We start from the raw sequence: 20,426 nt of genomic DNA on the forward strand, positions 1-20,426 counted from the left end.
TTGTTTCAAAGGCATTGATCTACCGATTCGTCATGGTTATGTGATTGTTCCGCAACTCTACCGTTAAGTATTTGAAAAGGGGCGAATAAATAAGAAATTTGAAAAAAAAACGTTCGCCATATCTCGAGTCGTTGTATATTTGTCAGTCGACGAGCAGTCACTTGACATTACTTATATTGAAAACGAATAAAAACTGGCAGAAATATGAAGCATTTGCCATACTCGCAGTTGTGCGAATTGGGGTCCGAATCATAACAGAAATCCTAAAGTTGAAAATATCCTATTGATTTATGTATTAAATTTCAAATCAGTAATTTAATCTCTGGAAGTCCGTAGGTACGCTCGCCGTTGACGAGGTGTATAAAAATTGCTAGTCCTGCGAACTTTAGCGTGCGTGTACGATGAGCTGAAGGGCATTGGAAAAAATAGCAGCATTCTGCTATACCGACTCTACATCGGATCTCACAAGACGGGTCGGTAAGTACAGGCCACTAGAATTAGCCCCAAACTCTATCAGACCCGATAAATTATTACGAGAAATAACTCTGCGCTAGCATTCTCCGTCTATCTTCAGTTGAACGTAGTCGTTGACGGAGGAATTTATTGTAAAAGTTGACGGTACGGTTCAAGTTTGGTAAGACGGCGGAGTAGTCACTTAGAATGACGAATCAAAATTTCGATCGTGTGGTTACGGACGAAGATGGAATCACCTGTTCTACTTTTGTCCAGACTGCAGGGTTGCGATAACTCGATATCGAGAAGGCAGTGGGTGAATCGGCAGCCGAGGAGCGAAGAAAGAACGAGAAATCATTCCTGTATGGTTGGTTGTTCATCTTGTGCGTGCGTCAGGGCTAGAGACCCCAATCCTAGTGAAGAATAGTCTTTGTCTTAACGTGAAGCAGGTAAATCGAAATACAATAGTGCACGTTGTCGATCGAGGAAAGAAATCAACGCGGCGAACGAGGGAAAGGGCTGGAAGAGGGAAGAGCGAAGAGAGGGTGGTGCGGAAGGACGTCGTAGAGAGGAGAGGAGAGGAGACGTGTTGCGCGTGAAGCGTAGGGCTTATCAGTGCTAGTGGACGAGGAAAACAATCGACAGATATATAAAACTGCTTCCTTGAAGTCCGATGTCTAGTGCTGAGGTGGTGGAGAGCTCCGTTGACCCCCCAGCCAAGAAGCGACGCGTTGCTGCTGCGACTACGGGAGGAGCCGAGAACCCCACGGCGATCGTAGAGATGGCGAAAAATGGCTCGACTTCCCGCGCACCGGCCGAAATCGACGAGGGACTTTACTCCCGTCAGCTGTACGTCCTCGGGCACGATGCCATGCGCCGAATGGCGTCTTCGGACGTTCTGATATCGGGCCTCGGCGGCCTGGGTGTAGAAATTGCGAAGAACGTTATCCTCGGCGGCGTAAAGTCCGTGACCTTGCACGACGACACCGTCTGTCAAATAACCGACCTCGGCTCTCAGTTTTACCTGACCGAGTCTGACGTTGGAAAGAATCGCGCCGAGGCTTGCAGCTACCATTTATCCGAGCTGAATAATTACGTCCCGACTCGTCACTATGCCGGCCCCTTGTCCAAGAAATATATTAAAAATTTCAAGGTCATTGTCCTCACAAACACATCACTTTCCGAGCAACTACGCATATCTGAAATAACCCACGCCAATAATATCGCTCTGATCATCGCCGAGACTCGTGGTCTGTTCTCCCAAGTCTTCTGCGACTTTGGCCCTTCTTTCACCGTCGTAGATACCAACGGTGAACCTCCGATCAGCGCCATGGTAGCCAGTATATCCAGGGACGTCGAGGGTATTGTGACCTGCCTCGACGACAGCAGGCACGGCATGGAGGATGGAGATTACGTCACCTTTTCCGAAATCCAAGGCACCACGGAGCTCAACGGCTGTGAACCTAAGAAGATCAAGGTGCTCGGCCCGTACACGTTCAGCATCGGAGATACCACAAAGTACTCGGAGTACATTAGAGGCGGTATTGTGACTCAGGTGAAAATGCCAAAAACATTGGAATTCAAGCCACTCAAAGTGGCTCTGAAGGAGCCGGAATTCCTCATCACCGATTTTGGCAAGTTTGACTATCCGGAACAACTGCATCTTGCCTTTACCACACTGCACAAATACATTGAGACTAAAGGACGCCTTCCTCGCCCTTGGAATCAAGAAGATGCCCAGGAATTTGTAGCTGTTGCTAAATCAGTGAAGGAAGATGGTGGAAACGACATTGAGATTAACGTTGAGCTGCTAGAAACTTTTGCCAAAGTTTCCGCCGGAGATTTGAATCCCATGAATGCAACGATCGGAGGTGTAGTTGCTCAAGAAGTCATGAAAGCTTGCTCCGGAAAGTTTTCCCCAATTTTCCAGTGGCTCTACTTCGACGCCATCGAATGCCTGCCCGCTGATAAGTCGGAATTATCAGAGGAAGATGCCTGTCCAACCGGGACTCGTTACGATTCTCAAGTTGCCGTGTTTGGGAGAAAATTCCAATCGAAAATTGGGGCACTCAAGTACTTTGTCGTTGGAGCTGGCGCAATTGGCTGTGAATTGCTAAAGAATTTTGCCATGATGGGTGTTGGTGCGGAAAATGGCTGCGTCACCGTGACTGATATGGACTTAATTGAAAAATCCAACTTGAATAGACAATTTTTGTTCAGACCTACGGACGTTCAAAGATCCAAGGCTTCTACCGCTGCACGAGTAATTAAAGGCATGAATCCTAACATGAAGGTGATTGCCCACGAGAATAGAGTTGGACCAGAAACTGAGAAAACTTACAACGACGAGTTCTTTGAAGTACTCGATGGAGTCGCCAATGCCTTGGACAATGTGGATGCCAGAATTTACATGGACCGAAGATGTGTGTACTACCGAAAACCACTGCTTGAATCCGGAACCCTGGGAACCAAGGGAAACACTCAAGTTGTTGTGCCGTTCCTAACGGAGTCTTACAGTTCGTCTCAAGACCCTCCGGAGAAGAGCATCCCAATTTGTACTTTAAAGAATTTTCCGAATGCCATTGAACACACTTTGCAGTGGGCCAGAGACACCTTCGAAGGACTATTCAAACAGGCTGCGGAGAGCGCAGCTCAGCACATCTCCGATCCTCTATTTATTGAGAGGACTCTGAAGCTGCCTGGTGTTCAGCCCTTGGAAGTCCTGGAAGCTGTTAAAACAGCTTTAATAGACGAGAGACCAAGATCTTTTACGGACTGTGTAGCGTGGGCTCGCTGCCACTGGCAAGAACAGTACAGCAACCAAATTAGACAGCTGTTGTTCAACTTCCCCCCTGACCAAGTGACCACCAGCGGTCAACCGTTTTGGTCAGGTCCCAAACGATGCCCGGTACCACTGACATTCGATTTGAATGATCGCTTGCATTTGGACTATATCATTGCCACGGCAAATTTGAAAGCAGCAGTTTATGGGATACCCCCGATCCGCAACCGCAATGACATTGCAAGCATTGTATCGCAAATCAAAGTACCAGACTTTGTACCCAAGTCAGGTGTGAAAATCGCAGAGACTGATTCTCAGGTTCAGGTTTCCAACGGAAGTGGAAATGTGGATCACGATAGGCTGAACCAGCTGCAAGAAGAGCTGGCAAACGCCGAAGGACTCGACGGACTCGTCATTCACCCACAAGAGTTTGAGAAGGACGATGACACCAACTTCCATATCGACTTCATTGTAGCAGCCTCAAATCTTCGCGCAGCAAACTACAAAATCCCACAGGCGGATAGGCATAAAAGCAAGTTGATTGCTGGGAAAATTATACCTGCTATTGCAACAACAACATCCGTCGTTGCCGGCCTCGTATGCCTCGAACTTATCAAGCTAGCCCGAGGCGTTACAGACCTATCGATATACAAGAACGGATTCGTCAATCTTGCTCTACCTTTCTTTGGATTTTCCGAGCCGATTGCTGCTCCAAAATTGAAGTATTACGATACGGAATGGACTTTGTGGGACCGCTTTGAAGTAAAGGGAGAATTAACTCTGAAAGAATTCTTGGATTACTTCAAAGAAAAGCATAATCTTGAGGTCACAATGTTATCACAGGGAGTTTGTATGCTCTATTCATTTTTCATGGCAAAAGCAAAGTGCCAAGAGAGAATGGGCTTGCCTATGTCGGAGGTAGTCAAAAAGGTTTCTAAGAAGAAACTGGAGCCCCATGTACGTGCTTTGGTTTTTGAACTCTGCTGCAACGATAGTGATGGCAACGACGTCGAGGTCCCCTACGTACGTTACACACTGCCCTGACTCAGCGACTATACTTCATAATATAGGAAATATCTACTTAACTGATTAGTTGTAGTGATTTCTACAAATTTCTATTTTAAAATACGATACAGGAAAAATATTATTAACCGTTTGACCCCACACATATTTCTCCCACGGATTGTAATGCAAATTTCATTTTGTTTGGCCTCCGCTTTCTCGCGTAATCCTTATTAGCTATTGCTAGTTGCAGGAATTCTCTCATGATTTCTTACCAGTGTCAAACGAAAAGAATTAGAGTAAAAGGAACGTAAAATTTCGTAGTGCTTAACAAATTACTGAATCTGTGAAATCAGAAATTAACAACAATAAAAACTTTCAGTTAACTTTTTTGCCAAAACATGTGATTTGTGGGTAAGAAAACTTGGAGGATGTTTCACACACTGTATTTGTCGAGTGCAAATTGATAAATTAGGTTTAAAGAAAGATGTTTGGTACAGAAAAATGTTAGCGAATTACACGAAAGATACATGTCGAATTTAGTTGAATAGCTGAAATGCAAACTGTATCTTGCCATCATCGTTTGTCACTGATGGTTGTGGCCAATAGTGTAAGATGATTGTAGTAGTTTTTATAGAATTCAATTGATTCTTTTGCTGTGAAATCGCCGTCACCATATCTCTATCTTATTTTAAAAAGTTATGAGCGATAAAATACTAACGATTTAATTTATCCGCTTCATAAAATCTTTTTCAAAAACAATGAATAATAATTAATATTGGCTTCAAGACTGTTTGTTGTTACGAGATATACTGCATTTAAATTTGTAAAATATCTTTCTGAGAAGTTTCGAGAATGGGAAAAGAGGAGAAAAATAATCAACTTCTTTTAGACCATATAATAGTGGAAAAATACAAAAAAATAAAATATTGCGAAGTAAAAATGAAAAAAAATAAATACAAAAAAAAAACCAAGTAATGGAAAATATTTTGTTTATTCTAGGATAACGCGGATATTTATTGTATTATTTGATCCATGATAAATAAATAGATGTGTTTGGATTTCACGAAAATACGAAATATAAGTATGAAAATAACGTGCAATTTCTGTTTTGTTATGTTCTCCAACTCCCTTATCATTTATTCGAACAATCGTCTGGTGAAGAATATGCGCAAGACTGCTGGGATTATAACTTATGACTCATAAGACGATTGCGATTAAAAGAAAAACCTGCCTCAGATGACTTATACCTATGTAGTCATAAGTATGTATGTAGTGATTAACTCGCAGCTGGAGATATGTGTATTATATATTTTCGAGGTAGGGGGATGCCGATTGCTGACGTCATGGCGTTGATTCAAGCCTCCAAGCTGAAGACGGAATCGTAAAAATACTTTGACGATTAATAAGTTATTTTTGTAAATAATGAATCACATGATTTCTTCGGTTAATATGATTATTATTCAACGATTGTAGCCGAAAACAAAATCAAAAATTGGCTTATCGGAAGTCAAGGTTAGGATCAGTGTTGACAAGCATCAACAGTGGTTCCATGGTTGGGTAGTTGAGGTTAGGTACTAAAAACGGCGCGAAAATGGCGCAAAAGTCTATCACGTGAGTTGATAATGCATATGTTTCATTAATAATACGCCAGAAAATGGTTTGAATAAACGAATGATTACCGATTTATTATAATATGTACTCTGGTCGATGATATTTTTTAATTTCAGTTCATTTTTCACGAAACGTGTGCCGAAAGTTGATACGAATGATCTGGAGTCAGAGCTAAGGTATGCTTTTGTACTACCAACAATGTAAAAATCCTCCTAAATTGAATATATTTAGATATAATTAAGAATATGCTCAAGTTTAACGTGATTTTCACGCTGTTTAAATCTCGTACCATTATCCTCGAGCAACCGGTTATCTCGTTAACACGACTGCTAGATAGTAACGGTGTATCGTGTTCTTCATTCAATTGGTTACATATCGGTAATAGTTTGTCCAAGAAGAAAGATGACGACGACAGTCCTTCAGTTGCTAAAAGGAAACGAGTGGACAGTTCTAATGGCACTGAATCTATAAGGTAATATGACAGTAAATGAATTACGATTATTATCCGAGCTACACTGTTCCAAAAATTGTTCATGGACTGAAAATTGTTTGCTTGATCTTTTCGCAGCCCGCCACCTGCGAAAAAAATCAGTACTAGTGTCAACGATGCACCATCTACCTCATCGTCACAAAAATCTCCTGGATCAATTCAGCGTAGACAAATAGGTACGATATGTATAGATGTGTTTACGACTTTAAGTATCCTCTCTTTCTTCTAGTCAACTTTACTAGACTTTGTAGTTTTGTTTTGGGGTGATTCGATTCAATTTTACTTTCTACATCCCAATGTGAAATTCCTTGAATTACAGCTCCAGTCAATTTCAAAGGTAATACACTGCATCCAGAAATAGTAAAGAAACTAGAAGAGAGCAGAGTAAAAATTCAAACTCAATCATCTTCAAATGTGAAGATTAAAGATGGTCAAAAGAAAAATCCACTTTCACTCGCACATTTAGGAAAAGAAAATGAGAACAAATCTGTTGTCAAAGATGAGGATGTCAAGAAAACTACACCCAAGAGAACCACGACAAAAAATGATAATCGTAATTCTAAAAACAAAATTAATCAGAGTGCCAAAAAACGAGCGAGAATAATCCCTCAGGATGATTCTAGTGACGACGACGTTCACTTGGCAGTAAGTTTTCAATATTCACTAGTGAGCCATGTTGTACAAATATTCAGACATACTTCTGTGATTATATATCAATTTGATTGTCGTTACTCAGCTCCCAGATAGTCCAATTAAACCAGATGCTAAAGCATTTCTGAAAAGTCCTGTTAAAAAAGAGATGGAATCAGAGGATGATATATCTCCAAAAAGTAAACATGCCTCGGAAGAGGAAGAAGCAGAAAGTCCTAAGAAAGCAAAAGTGGAAAAGCCAAAAGCCTCGCCAGCGACTAAAAAGTCTCCGAAAAATGTTCATAGTTTCTTTGGTATGGTACACATTAATATTGTAGTTTCAAAGTTCTCAGTCTCATTGTTTTACCATTCCGTTTCTTAATATCCGTGAATTTCTCTACTTCGTAGCGGTAAAACAGAAGAACGGTTCAAAACCTGAAGAGAAGAAAACTAGTAATGGTAGCGCCAAAACACAGACTTATTCGTATAACCCAGGTGCGTCAAAATATCACCCGATCGACGACGCTAGTTGGAAACAGAATGAAAAGTATGATATTATTTTACACGAACTCTCAGCATCTTTTTATCCAGCTACGAAACTCAATCAAATTTCTGTTCCTCTACAGAGTACCGTACATCGCATTGGCTCGCACTTTGGAAATTATTGAAAGCACTAGTGCGAGGCTGAAAATGATTGAATTTCTCTCAAATTATTTGCGATCCGTCATTGTTCTCAGCCCTGATGATTTCCTAGCCAGTGTTTATCTTTGTTTGAATCAACTGGGCCCAGCCTACGAAGGTGAAGAGAATTTTTGACCTTCTTAGTAGTATAGAAGCCACTGACAGCATTGAACATATATCTCTACTCGTTATCATAAAATAGGCATGGAGTTGGGAATAGCCGAGACCACACTTATGAGAGCAATTGCACAGTGTACCGGCAGAACTGTTGCACAGATTAAATCTGACGTCCAAGAAGTCGGAGACTTGGGAATAGTAGCTGAAGAAAGTCGATCTAATCAGCGAATGATGTTTCAGCCGGCACCTCTGACTGTTTCTGGTGTGTTTAATAAATTGAAAGAAATCTCACAGATGACAGGACAAGCCGTAAGTATACTGACATTATTTTTCAGTAATAAATATGTGCAATCGGCGTTTTTAAGGCAAGTAATCTTTGCTCCACAGTCCATGACCAAAAAGGTTGACAAGATTCAATCTCTGTTTGTCGCATGTCGTTTTTCTGAGGCAAGATACTTTATACGTTCTTTATCTGGAAAATTGAGAATAGGTCTGGCTGAGCAGTCTATCTTACAGGTAAAAAATTCAAAATGTAATTCTTTTATCTTGCTTTTTTCTTTTTCATTCTGAAAAGTTGCTTGTACATTGTAAATAAAATTTGCAGGCAATAGCTTTGGCCTGTGCCACAACTCCACCTGGTCAGGATTATCCTCCAAAGATTTTGGATGCTAGTGAAAAAAGATCTGCCGAGTCATTCAAACAGGATTACGATAAAAAAGCCCTGATACTTAAAACTACATACTGGTAAGAAAGAAAGATCTTTATTGAATTAACAAATTTATTGATTGTTTGCTATTCTATATATGTATTTTACATCTTCTTTCAGTGAATGTCCGAATTACGATCTCATAATTCCTGTTATACTAAAGGAAGGCATAAATGCTTTACCAGAGCGATGTAAATTAACTCCTGGCATTCCACTTAAGCCTATGCTGGCACACCCAACGAAAGGTGTTCAAGAAGTCTTGACAAGATTCGACGGACTGAAATTTACTTGTGAATGGAAATATGATGGCGAAAGAGCGCAGGTCTGTTGTGCAAAGCCTTATTAATTTTAGTTCACGTAATTTTAATAATGCCAATCAGTTGTATGGAGCAAAATTGTATTTTCGATTAATAATGACAATCTTTCCAGATTCATATTGCTGAGGACAATCACGTGTCAATTTACAGCAGAAATCAAGAAAATAATACCAGTAAATATCCGGACATTATTGGAAGATTGGGCAATACACGTGGGGAAAACGTTAAAAGTTGTGTATTGGATTGCGAAGCTGTTGCTTGGGACAGAGAAAATGAGCAGATTTTGCCATTCCAAGTGTTAATCACGAGGAAACGGAAGGTAATGTAATCCTTGTAATTAATACTTACCGCATGTCGCGTACGAGCCAATACCAATAGTAAAAGGTATATTATAATCACCCCATCCAAACTTGTCTCCCTTGGCCTTGTCGTTAGACAGTCAGTCTACAGTTGTTGCCGTAAGCGCCTTTACAGTCGTCTTTTATTTATTTATATTTTTTTACGTAATTTTTATTTCATTACAGGATGCAAGTGAGGCGAATATCAAAGTACAGGTTTGTGTTTTCATGTTTGATCTGCTCTATTTGAACGGCACATCACTGGTGAAGGAACCCTTCATAAAACGTAGAGAATTGCTGAAAGAAAATTTCAAGGAAGTTAAGGGGGAATGGCAATTCGCAACAAGTCTTGATACAACGACTATGGAAGAGGTCCAAGACTTTCTAGATGAATCTGTAAAAGGTGAAAGATAACATCTTGACTCTATTTAATCCCAGCAGCTGTTAAACGCTCATTGTGTCATTGTTACTGCTCATCTGCTCTTATAAACCTTGTAACTATCACCTATTTTTCTGTTGATTTCCAAAAAGGAAACTGCGAGGGTTTGATGGTAAAAACATTGGAGCAAGATGCAACGTATGAGATAGCTAAAAGATCTCGCAACTGGTTGAAGTTGAAAAAGGATTATTTAGATGGGGTGGGAGATACGCTGGACGTAGTAGTGATCGGAGGTTACATTGGAAAGGGAAAGAGGACTGGTACTTATGGGGGGTTTTTATTGGCTTGTTATGACCAAGAGAATGAAGAGTATCAAAGCATCTGTAAGGTGTGTATCGTGTGTATGCACCCGAGTACTACAAAGTATCGCATCTTTGTCAATTTGCATTAATAAAAACAATCTACAGATTGGCACTGGGTTCAGTGACGAAGATCTTCAAACGCATACAGAATTCTTAAAGAAGCATATAATCTCGCAGCCTAAATCTTACTACCGATATGACGTTAGCCATGAACCTGACCACTGGTTCGAACCTGTCCAAGTTTGGGAAATAAAATGTGCCGATCTCTCCCTCTCACCTGTACACAGAGCTGCCGCTGGCATTGTGAGTCGAAAATGTTTTTAATCATTTAGCGAATCTTATCTTTGAATTATTAATTTCACATTACTTATTCATGTTTGTTCAAATAGTTCAGATTTGATAATTTTCTATATTAAAATACTTGCAATGTTAATTATCCCTTGTAGATTGATCCAGAGAAGGGTATATCTCTGCGGTTTCCGCGATTTATAGGTATACGTAATGACAAAAATTGCGAGGATGCAACATCATCTCAACAAGTTGCTGATTTGTACAATAACCAGGAACATATTAAAAATCAAACAAGTACGACAAAGGTTGCTGAAGAAGATTTTTACTAGGCATTGAATCCATCATGTTAAATTTAAAAATGCTTAGTTACGTACAATTATATAATTACTCGGAAAAATTTTGCAACAATTTTTTCGGTTTATATGAAATACTGTTAACTCATTTTCTTTAAACAAAATTTTTTAAATTCAAATAGAAGACACAGTGCATACTTGACATATCCCTGCTAACTTATCTCAATGATTTTATTCTTTCCCGCATTACAACGAATGATTTACTGGCTTCATTTGCACTATTTACACGTCTATAAAATAGTCAGATATTTATTATAGAAATTCACTTTTAAGTGAGATTCTGCCGGTTTATCTATACATATATTAAATTTTATTAACACTGATTACCCGAGTAAGTTTTGTTTAGTAATACTAAATATTTCATATTCATTGATTCAAGTTTTTTTTATTAATTATACACATAGATAATTGCATCCTAGAATATTCAACATAAAATTACAGATATCATCTATCCAGGTACAAATGTAGTAAAAAGATGGTCATATGGGGTGTAAAGCGTGTCCAAGTTTAAACGGGCTTCTTCTCTGAGGATTTTTTTGCTCAGATTAAAGAATAGAGGAAGGATGAGCTGGGATCAGATTCAGGTTCTTTACTGTTAAAATATCTTCCACCAACTCATTTAGCTCGCGAATATTTGTGCAAGCTTGTTTTTTTCCAACTTATCTTTCTCTTTAATAGCCGTTTGGAAATTGCTTAATTCTTTGTCAACAACTGTTCGTAGGGCTGGATTCAACTCAGCTGCACGTTCAAGGTCTTCCTTAGCTTCTTTTTCATTCCACACTCCGATATGCGCCTTTCCGCGACGATAAAGTGCCTTCACATTGTCTAGAGAGAAATGAAAAGGGAAAATCAATCGTGGTTTCCCATTGGATATGTGATACGTAATATAACAAACCTGGCTCCGATTTGAGTACGGTAGTACAGTGTTCAATCACAGCATAATACTCTTTATTTAACAATTTGCATTGTGCAAAATTAAGGAGAAGTGGCACTTTCATTTTCTGCAATTCGAGCCATTCTTCGTCGTTTGGTTTTTCCCTTGAAGAAATCAGCACAAATATCGAAGCAGGTATGTAATATCGCATACACCAAATAAGTTAAAATATACTTACTTCAACATCAACTGTTCCAGCATACCGATTGCTGTTGCATAAGTATCCGATGCAGCTTTGTAATTTTCCTCCTTGAATTGGGTGTTACCCTTTTCTCTAAGAGTCGGTATACTGTTTAGTTTTTCATCTTCCGTCATCTGCCAAGTTTCCTTTTCATAATCAGATGGTGATACAACATCTAATAATTCTGTAAAACTCGACTATAATATGCATTCCGTTTGAACATTTGTTCGCATTATTTTGCAAAATAATTTTATCCAATGAAATTCGTGTACCAATCGTAAACTCCAAATCCTGCGGGTTCTTAATAAGATCGTTCAAATCGTCGTATCCAATACCCTCGTTTTGTAACATCACACCGCAGCAGTGATGACTTCGTTTTTCCGAAAGTGGTTTACCCACCTCTCTCAATGTTTTCGATACAAATGGATATGGCGTGACAAGCTGCAGAAGTGTTTTATAGTAAACAGGATTTGGCATTGCTGAATGATTTGAAATTGGAATGAAGTTATTGGATGAATTTATGTGATTACTTACGCTCTTGTCGACTCTGAATCTGGCAATTTCCTTCAGAGCCATTTTTTGTACAATCACTTCCCAAACTTCAAGTTTGAATTTTTTGCCAAGCACAAGTTCCATAGGCTCGCCCATCACCCTGCTGTCGTCGACAACAGTTTTTTCTTCATTACACCTGGTTGTTTTAAAGTGAAATCGAACCTGTGAAGAAGTACGGACCATCAACTCTTTGTGACACGTTTAAGGACGGATTTTGACTTCTTATTATGAATTTTGTTCAGCAGTACTAACCTTGGTACCTGGTGAAAAATTCACAAATTTTGTTCCAGTGTGCAAAATGGATTTCTGAATAAATTCCTTGTTTTCCATTGTTACCGCTGTTTAAATGTAAATGCAAATATAATGTTGCGTGGTAAAAAAAATTGTATTTTTTTACACGAAGATTTACAATTTGTACATTTTTTTTCACCAGACCTCTTAAAGGATTAGTGGTAAATCAGGTGATTTCTGATACACTTTTATAAATTGTCACAACATAACCTCCAAACAAGCCCTTATCTGACAAGTGTAGAACTGTCGTCTGCTGCTGTCAAATAAGGTTGGAAGAACTGTCTTCGGTCAACGCAGCCGCGTTCATAAACGTGGATATTATAAAATTTGAGGCCTTCTTATGTGCTGAAATCCCTTCTCAGTTACTTTCGGTAACTTTCCAATAAAATAGAGGCTGTTTCTTTGTCACGATGTCATATAACATGTGTGGGGAGTTGTTTTGAAACTGGCAGCACGATGACGGTTTTCGGAACACGTGACGACATTAATTCCGAGAATTTGATAAGTTAACATCTGCTTATCAGCAGTCAGTATCTTGAATATCGCTGTTCTGTCAGGATCGTGAATTTTACCTCGAGACCGTGCTGGCACGGTTTTTAATAATTGATATACACAAGGATAGAAGGAGAAAACAATAATCTCGTACTTATCGTGGCGTAAGTAAAGCTGTCTGTCTGTTCGCTAGGTAAGTCCCTTTCATCGATAAAATCCTAAATAAATTATAAGCAAATTTTTTTAATACAGACACTGACATTTGACTTACTGGAATCTAATTATTCCAATTCGTTGCATGACTAGCGGAATTTTCTGATTAAGCAGTACATGTTCGCGAAAGAAAAATTAGCAATACATTAACGTGTTTTATTCTTCAACCTCGAACATTTGGACGTCATTCAACCACAGAATTAAATTTCCTGAGCTGTGAATTGCCCACGCATTAGTGACTCGATCGAGGTTAGGAAGTCACCATGAGTGCTGAAAATTCGAAAATAAATGGACACAGGGTAAAAGAAGGTAAAAGTGCAGTAATATTGAGATTTTTTATTCATAATTAGATGCTACCCGTTTACCGTATCTACGCACACATCGCATTTGCGACTCCTATTTGCGCTCTGAAATTGCATCACTTTTTAATTGGTATTTATTTTCATTGTTAAATAACCAGATATTTTGCACCTGTATTTCCTATTGGCAATAACTACCATTAACGGATATTGCAAGAACGAAAATATTCCAATTAGCCGAAATTTTCCTTTTCAGATCCAAAGGATATTCAGATCCCGGTGCCTTGGGGTTACGTTAGTGGTAAGAAAATATGATCATATACATTGTTTTAAACACGTCGTAAAATATCTTATGTAAAAACAGCAGCTTGTTGGATCTTTCCTTTCTTTTCACTCAAAATATATTCATTATCTTGGTAGTCGTTAGCACAGAACAGACGCCACCTTGTTAATAGCTATTCTCTAAGCTTTCCGGTGGTAAAAATAGCTTTTATACATCGACCAGTCATGAATAAAGATGAGATAGGCAAGCCAACATTGTTTTCTGATTAGTTGTTATTTTCCTATAACGGAACTTTGTTCGTGAATCATCATAAAACGAGTCTGGCATCATTTGCAGTGCCAGGAAAATACTGAAATTATCAAACGGCTAATGATACGTTTAGGAAAACTTTGGGGCCCTAAGGATGTGCAGCCGATAGTTGCAATACACGGCTGGCAGGATAATGCCGGTTCTTTTGACACCCTAGTCCCGTTGTTGTTACCGCAAGCAGCGATTCTCTGCATAGATCTTCCGGGGCATGGACATTCTTCTCATCATCACAATGGACAGTTCTACTATGTATTTTGGGAAGGGGTTGTCACCCTTCGTAGAATCGTTAAGCATTACAAGTGGGACCAGGTTAGCCAGCTTCGGAAATCAACAAAAAATCACACCTTCCAATTTTTTTATATTTCAATTCTTTTATTCAAATTTCAACTAGTGACATTTGAAGAGTTACAGAAAAGTTCGCCATGCCCCATACGAGAGCACAGCTTATCTGCAAAGGATACCGATGAAATGCAGTTTCAAGTAATAGCCGGTGGTTCGCTATCGGCCTAGATTTGGATCTTTCGTATTGCAGTCAATCATTTACTGATTAACCCTATTATCCATTCGTTACCTGCACGCATAATATCTCTGTTGTGATTTGCCAAAATTTGGTGGCCATATTCTAATCAAATTTGTTTCACTGTGCTTAAAATTAATTTTTCCAAAATAAGTAGGTGAATAATGTACGTATTGCTGAAGAGTCTTGTTGCCTGATTTGACATCTCTCCTCTTCTTTCGATGATTTAATCTGTGAATTACCTGCAGGTAAATGGTGGGGCCCTAAAGAGATCCAGCCGATATTGGCGTTGCATGGGCGTCAAGACAATGCAGGAAGTTTTGATACGTTGATGCCTCTTCTCATGCCCAATGATGTTTCTGTGCTCTGTTTGGATATGCCTGGGCATGGTTTGTCTTCCCATTATCCAAAGGGCTACTCATATTACGTTTATTGGGATGGTGTCACATTGCTTCGTAGAATCATTAAATATTTCAAGTGGACCAAGGTTAGCTGCTCATATTTTATTTTTATTTTCTTTTTATTAGTCCTCGGCATGATTTTTAATACTTACTTGAACCGTATTGTGTGAAATAATTTTGAATTCATGAAAATGGCCATCAAGTTAATTTAGAACTCTGAGGGTTTCTAGAAATACTGAATATTCTGAAAATATTTTGACATTTTATTTGCATCCTGAAATGTACTATAATTTTTCACAGTAACATTTACCCGTCAAATTACTTACTCGAACTCATTTGACTCCTATCTGTGGCAATCTTGTTACCGCAAAATCGAAATTAATCAAGATCTGTGTCTGATACCATGTGATAGCGTTGGGTTCAGATCACCTCATGTAAATACACGAATAGCTGCTTGAAATTAGTACCCAAAACCCGCCATTGTTTTGCGTTTTTATTCGATAAACGCAATTATTTACAATTCATTTATCTACTGCGGAATCAAACTTAGTTTTTGAAAAGGTATTGCAATCTTGTACCTCAATTCAGTAGTTACTCTAAGCCAGTTCTCCGCACACTTCATCATTTTCTATGAGATTCATATTTCTAATACAGCCCATCTAGTATCCTCCTTTGTAAATATTTTTCAGACACCCTACGAAAGGCTATTACTTGAAACTGGTGACAATTCGGTTGTTTCAGTGCACTCAAAAATACAAGCATCAAATTCTAACAATTTAATTCTGTTTCAGTTTGTAACTTGAACCAATACTAAAACCAATCTGATCTACTTAATCTCCAAAATTCTTTCGACGTCGTTTTCGTTTATATATTTTTTATTAGTACTCTGACATCACTGATAATTTTCCACACATAGATAAAACTATTGGGACATTCTCTCGGTGGTGCTATATCATTCCTTTACGCCGCAACATATCCAGATGAGGTGGAATTCGTCATAAGTCTAGACATAGCCAGCCCTTGTGTAAGAAATATAACAAAGATTGCGTCGATGACCGGCAGTAACATCGATAGGTATCTTAAGTACGAAAATCTGACGCTGGACAGTATGCCTTGTTACAAACGCGAAGAAATGATTGACATAGTGTTCGATGCATACGAAAACTCGGTCACGAGAGAAAGTGCTGAAATATTGATGAAGAGAGGTATGCAACCAGCAATGGAAAGAGGAAAGTACTACTTCTCGCGTGATGCCAGGCTCAAGGCAAGTATTTTCTTTTCCTGAAATTTATTTCAGCTCCTTGTCTTGTCTTTAATCTATAATCAATACTTTTCATTCATAGGTTGCACTACTGGGTATGATATCCATGGACTTGGCATTAGCCTACGCCGCAAATATTAAGTGCGCGTATTTAAACATCCGTGCAATTCCTGGAATGACGTTCGAAGAGCCGGAAAATTATACCAAAATTCTAGATGTCATAAAGCTGGGCGCTAAGAAATTTGAGTATCACGAAGTTGAGGGAACTCATCATGTGCACCTTAACAATCCTGAAAGAATTTCCGGCATTATTTCGAACTTTATAAAAGGATAATGATAGCTCATCGTAGGTATCACCGCGGTTTTTCGTACGTGGAACGAAAGTAGACAAGTTTTGAAATTATTTTTAAACTTTTTTTTTTCTCCCGTCGTTTTTAACCACTTGCTGTGGATCACCTAGAAAAAAATACGTTCCTTAAATTAATTATTTATTGCATTATTTTATTTGTATGAACTGAAACGAGGAAAACGATTTTGTTGTCATTGCTGCTACTTTACAAAACAAGACAAGAGCTTACTTCATTTGTCGTTGATAATTGATAAAACAAGTCTTACCAGACTTACCGTTCCAAAGTATACTATATGTAAACTAGTAAATCATTTTATCCTTTGATAATGGTATCCAACTGCTTCGAGATATTATGTTTACGAATGGCTGAAAGTATTAGAATAAAATAAAATACGGATGACTACTTATTATATGACAAAATTTCTAATAGAAGCCAATGTTCTAGAGCTTATACGGACTTTTTAGATACAAGCAAATCAGACTGTTGCTTTGGGTTTAGAATTGAGCTTTAAACAACTTATTTGGAGGTCGTTTTAAGTTTTGATCTTATAATTCACAATATCAGTCTTTAATTATTTGTTATACCATTTATAATAATCCTCGCGCTATTGAAAAAATATTTCACAATTGCAACATGACAGTGAGTACGCAATTCAATTAGATTCGTGATCTCTTTCAAACCAGCTTGAATCAATGAGTTTAAATTATTTATTATATTATGCTACATCAATATATATAATAAAAAACGAACAATTTAGTACAATATATTAACAAAATAGAGTTATAGATACTGATTTATGACCGTAATTTGTATCCTAAACTTGCAGTACGGATTATCTTAGAACGTAGACTATTGTAATTATTACGGATACGTATAGTTACTGAGTGTTTACGATGTGAAAAATGAGTATAACATGTAATAAATTTTTAGTGAAGGATAAAAAATTTAGAGGTCTACGGTTTCACGAACTGTGTCATGTATGTTTGCACCCGTTCGCTTCATTACAGTTTACGATTATTAAGTTCTATGCATGAAGTTCTGCGGAATATCATAGTTATAAAAAGCACTCGATAATTTTAGAGAGTCAAAACTTTTTTCTAACTTTGAAATGTTTTAATTCCACAAAAGCATCGTCATCAATGGATCGCAATCTACGAACAATTAGACCATAACACATCATCGAAATTGTATAAATAGAAAGAGATGTGAACTTTTGTACCGACGATTTGAATTAGATAGTTTTTTAAACAACAATGTGAAAAATGATCTATCGGAGGGAACACTTGAAGATACAAACTCGAAACTCGGACGGTTTACGTTTACTCAGTGACAATACGAATATGATAAGGATACTTGCAATAAACCGTAGAATGTGCCAATGCATACGCTACTTTGGTGTAGTTGGAAGAAAGAAAAAAAAGAACATACCGGTTTACGTTCATGAAACCACAAAGAAGATAGGGACTGAATGCCACGAAGCTGCGATAGTGCATTATTATCAGTCTCAAAGGAACCTAGAATATCATTATTGCATTTTTATTATTACTTTTTTTCTACTTCTCTCTGCTAATTTCACAATTGCGCAATTGCCTTTCGAAGTTAACCCTCCATTTTTATTTGCATACAATGTATTGAACTAAATATTAATTTCACCGTATATGAACAGCGTTTCGAACGACGAATATATACATATATATACATATGTATATGTATATGTGTGTGTGTGTGTGTGTGTGTGTGTATATTCGTACACGTGTGATGTGTCGGTTATACATCGAATTCTCAAATGTATGATAACTTATGGAATTATTTTTACAATAGATTTTGAGCAACCTGTTGATTCAAGTGTTTTTCGGCTACCAGAACGTCTTCTGGTTGGCTAATGAGATATGTTATTGCATGTGTAAAATATTTACCCAGCTGAGGCGCGGTGCTTGTTCCCCGTTATGGAATATATAATTTAGAAACAGAATTGAAAAATTTATTACTTCGAAGATAGATATCATTCGTTTAAACTTGATCGCGTGTACATCTTACAATAATTTATTACATATTCATTACGACTCTACGATCTTGATTTGAATTAGAAATCTGTCTGTTAATACGGTTCGAACTGTAAACGGTAGAAACACATCGTGTAATAAACATATCTTCTGATTATAATCAGAATAGCCGACCTTAAAAAGTTTCAAAAATTTTATACGAAACATGTTGCGTATATATTAACACAATTTGCGAAGAATATTACAACTGAATCGAAATACGCGAACGGTATTCTTCAAAATTAAGAACGAAAATGTCAAGTTTTTCAACGGTCTCGGTGATATTCATCGTCGTTTTTTCTTTTTACATGGTATTCCTCAATCGTATACTGATATAAATTCCTATCAATCGAGAGCGTCGACGGAACGACATGTAAACGTGGGTAATTATTGCCGCGATAGCGTGGCCTAACCGTGGAAACCGTATACGTATATCATTTGGACAGGTGGAAGAGCTTTAGTTAGCTGCCGAAGTCAGTATGAGACGGTGTCTTAGCAACACTTGAAGCAGTTCGCTCCTCCTTGAGGTGATGGCCAGGCCTCTGATCTTGGGAGGTCAGCCTGGAAACGAATCAACATATACAAGGTAAATTGAATTAATTAATGGTTGTATAAATAAATGGAGTCTCACTGATTGTAACAAGCAATTTCAACAAACCTAAGATCATACACTGCGGTGTGACGCAATGTTTCTACTTTCGTAAGCGAAGACGCGAATTGATTAATTTCGAACGAAAGGGAATTGATTGTTGAACGAAATTTGTTGTTTTTTTTTTTTTTTTGTTGTTGTTGATTATTTTTTACTACCCTTGATGCTTTTTTCAAACTGATAACTCGTGAACTACTAGTCAACACGTGGTAATTTTACAGAGTTCGAATCGTTGCGCGCATATTGCATGATTGCATTAATACGGAACACGTAATATACAGGGTTTAAATATTCCAGTATTAAAAGTTCTTTCTTTCTTCTGAACGATAGTTAATAAATTCGGATTTTGCAAAACTATCACGTTAATTTTATCAGCGGTGCCGCATTACGCATGTTCAGTAATATGACGCGATATAAGTTAGAAAGTTTGTACAAACTAATTATTTCGAATTTTATAATGAATCGTGAACGATACACTATTGAGTATAGATTGTTACTGATTTCGTACCCTTTTTTTGTATCGTCGAATACTTTTACCTTACACAAACAATTTACCAAACCGTGCTTGCCGTTACGTCAGCCGCGACGCCTTGAACTCTGCAACCGGCGATACGTTACAGGCATCATATTGCATGACGGAGGTGCAGAATTTCGATTACCAATCATACTTCAGACCGACGTGCGATTAAATTTGAAAACTAAATCATCTACCTATTATACTTCTAGATGTCCGTACGACGGAGTAATATATTCTGTTACGTGAATCTAATTCATCGATCCTAACGATCACAAACTTAGATTTGAAAGTTTGTTCGTTCGGCTCGAGTTATTAGGCTAACGTATATTCACTGCAGCTGGTGTAATACACTTATGCCAAGTATTTCCGGCCGCCGGATATGAACGTGGATCAGAAATTTCCGACGATTTTATTGTAAGAAGAGAAAAAATTAAAAACACTCGGATTCAGCTGGAAGTGCAGAGTGAAAGTTTAATCTGTTGCGAACAATTCAGTACGTCGCAGTAAGTACATCTCAAAAGAAGATCACTAATTGCTTTGACAGATTAAATGACAACGAATGCAATTAAATTTTTTTCTTTTTCTTTAATCTAATTTAATTAAAAGATCGGGTATTCTGA

General features: G+C 38.0%; 4 protein-coding genes across 11 annotated transcripts; 3 read left to right on the forward strand and 1 right to left on the reverse strand.

The window, feature by feature from the left end:
- Positions 1-588: 588 nt before the first annotated feature.
- Positions 589-5,196, forward strand: LOC124183844 (ubiquitin-like modifier-activating enzyme 1). Its single transcript, XM_046572909.1, has one exon. It carries the CDS (start codon positions 1,127-1,129, stop codon positions 4,277-4,279), a length of 3,153 nt encoding a protein of 1,050 aa, XP_046428865.1. The 5' UTR covers positions 589-1,126; the 3' UTR covers positions 4,280-5,196.
- Positions 5,197-5,497: 301 nt separating this feature from the next.
- LOC124183845 (DNA ligase 1) lies at positions 5,498-10,838 on the forward strand. 3 transcript variants are annotated; one of them, XM_046572913.1, is made up of 17 exons: positions 5,503-5,851; positions 5,968-6,027; positions 6,237-6,323; positions 6,420-6,517; positions 6,808-6,986; positions 7,078-7,285; positions 7,380-7,518; positions 7,598-7,770; positions 7,855-8,078; positions 8,157-8,285; positions 8,374-8,513; positions 8,596-8,797; positions 8,905-9,111; positions 9,317-9,533; positions 9,662-9,897; positions 9,977-10,174; positions 10,318-10,838. In XM_046572913.1, the coding sequence occupies exons 1-17, from the start codon at positions 5,832-5,834 to the stop codon at positions 10,489-10,491; spliced, it is 2,691 nt and encodes an 896-aa protein (XP_046428869.1). In that variant the 5' UTR covers positions 5,503-5,831; the 3' UTR covers positions 10,492-10,838. The 3 variants fall into 3 exon arrangements, with proteins under 3 accessions (XP_046428868.1, XP_046428867.1, XP_046428869.1); XM_046572912.1 differs by having other exon boundaries at positions 5,498-5,851; positions 5,968-6,323; positions 7,383-7,518; XM_046572911.1 differs by having other exon boundaries at positions 5,500-5,851; positions 5,968-6,323.
- A 50-nt stretch (positions 10,839-10,888) lies between these two features.
- Positions 10,889-12,885, reverse strand: LOC124183846 (AH receptor-interacting protein). 3 transcript variants are annotated; one of them, XM_046572916.1, is made up of 7 exons: positions 12,684-12,885; positions 12,435-12,520; positions 12,165-12,344; positions 11,903-12,071; positions 11,628-11,814; positions 11,411-11,553; positions 10,889-11,340 (listed from the first exon to the last, which is right to left on the reverse strand). In XM_046572916.1, the coding sequence occupies exons 2-7, from the start codon at positions 12,510-12,512 to the stop codon at positions 11,135-11,137; spliced, it is 963 nt and encodes a 320-aa protein (XP_046428872.1). In that variant the 5' UTR covers positions 12,513-12,520; positions 12,684-12,885; the 3' UTR covers positions 10,889-11,134. The 3 variants fall into 3 exon arrangements, with proteins under 3 accessions (XP_046428872.1, XP_046428871.1, XP_046428870.1); XM_046572915.1 differs by having other exon boundaries at positions 12,618-12,885; XM_046572914.1 differs by having other exon boundaries at positions 12,601-12,885.
- Positions 12,886-12,983: 98 nt separating this feature from the next.
- On the forward strand, positions 12,984-18,427 carry LOC124183847 (probable serine hydrolase). 4 transcript variants are annotated; one of them, XM_046572917.1, is made up of 6 exons: positions 12,984-13,158; positions 13,272-13,487; positions 13,734-13,778; positions 14,835-15,073; positions 15,904-16,251; positions 16,331-18,427. In XM_046572917.1, exons 2-6 carry the CDS (start codon positions 13,442-13,444, stop codon positions 16,580-16,582), a joined length of 930 nt encoding a protein of 309 aa, XP_046428873.1. In that variant the 5' UTR covers positions 12,984-13,158; positions 13,272-13,441; the 3' UTR covers positions 16,583-18,427. The 4 variants fall into 4 exon arrangements, with proteins under 4 accessions (XP_046428873.1, XP_046428874.1, XP_046428876.1 ...); XM_046572918.1 differs by having other exon boundaries at positions 13,293-13,487; XM_046572920.1 differs by lacking the exon at positions 14,835-15,073 and adding an exon at positions 14,143-14,378 and having other exon boundaries at positions 12,985-13,158.
- Positions 18,428-20,426: the final 1,999 nt, after the last annotated feature.

Source organism: Neodiprion fabricii, chromosome 5, assembly GCF_021155785.1.
Source record: "Neodiprion fabricii isolate iyNeoFabr1 chromosome 5, iyNeoFabr1.1, whole genome shotgun sequence".
NCBI classification, from domain to species: Eukaryota; Metazoa; Arthropoda; class Insecta; order Hymenoptera; family Diprionidae; genus Neodiprion; species Neodiprion fabricii.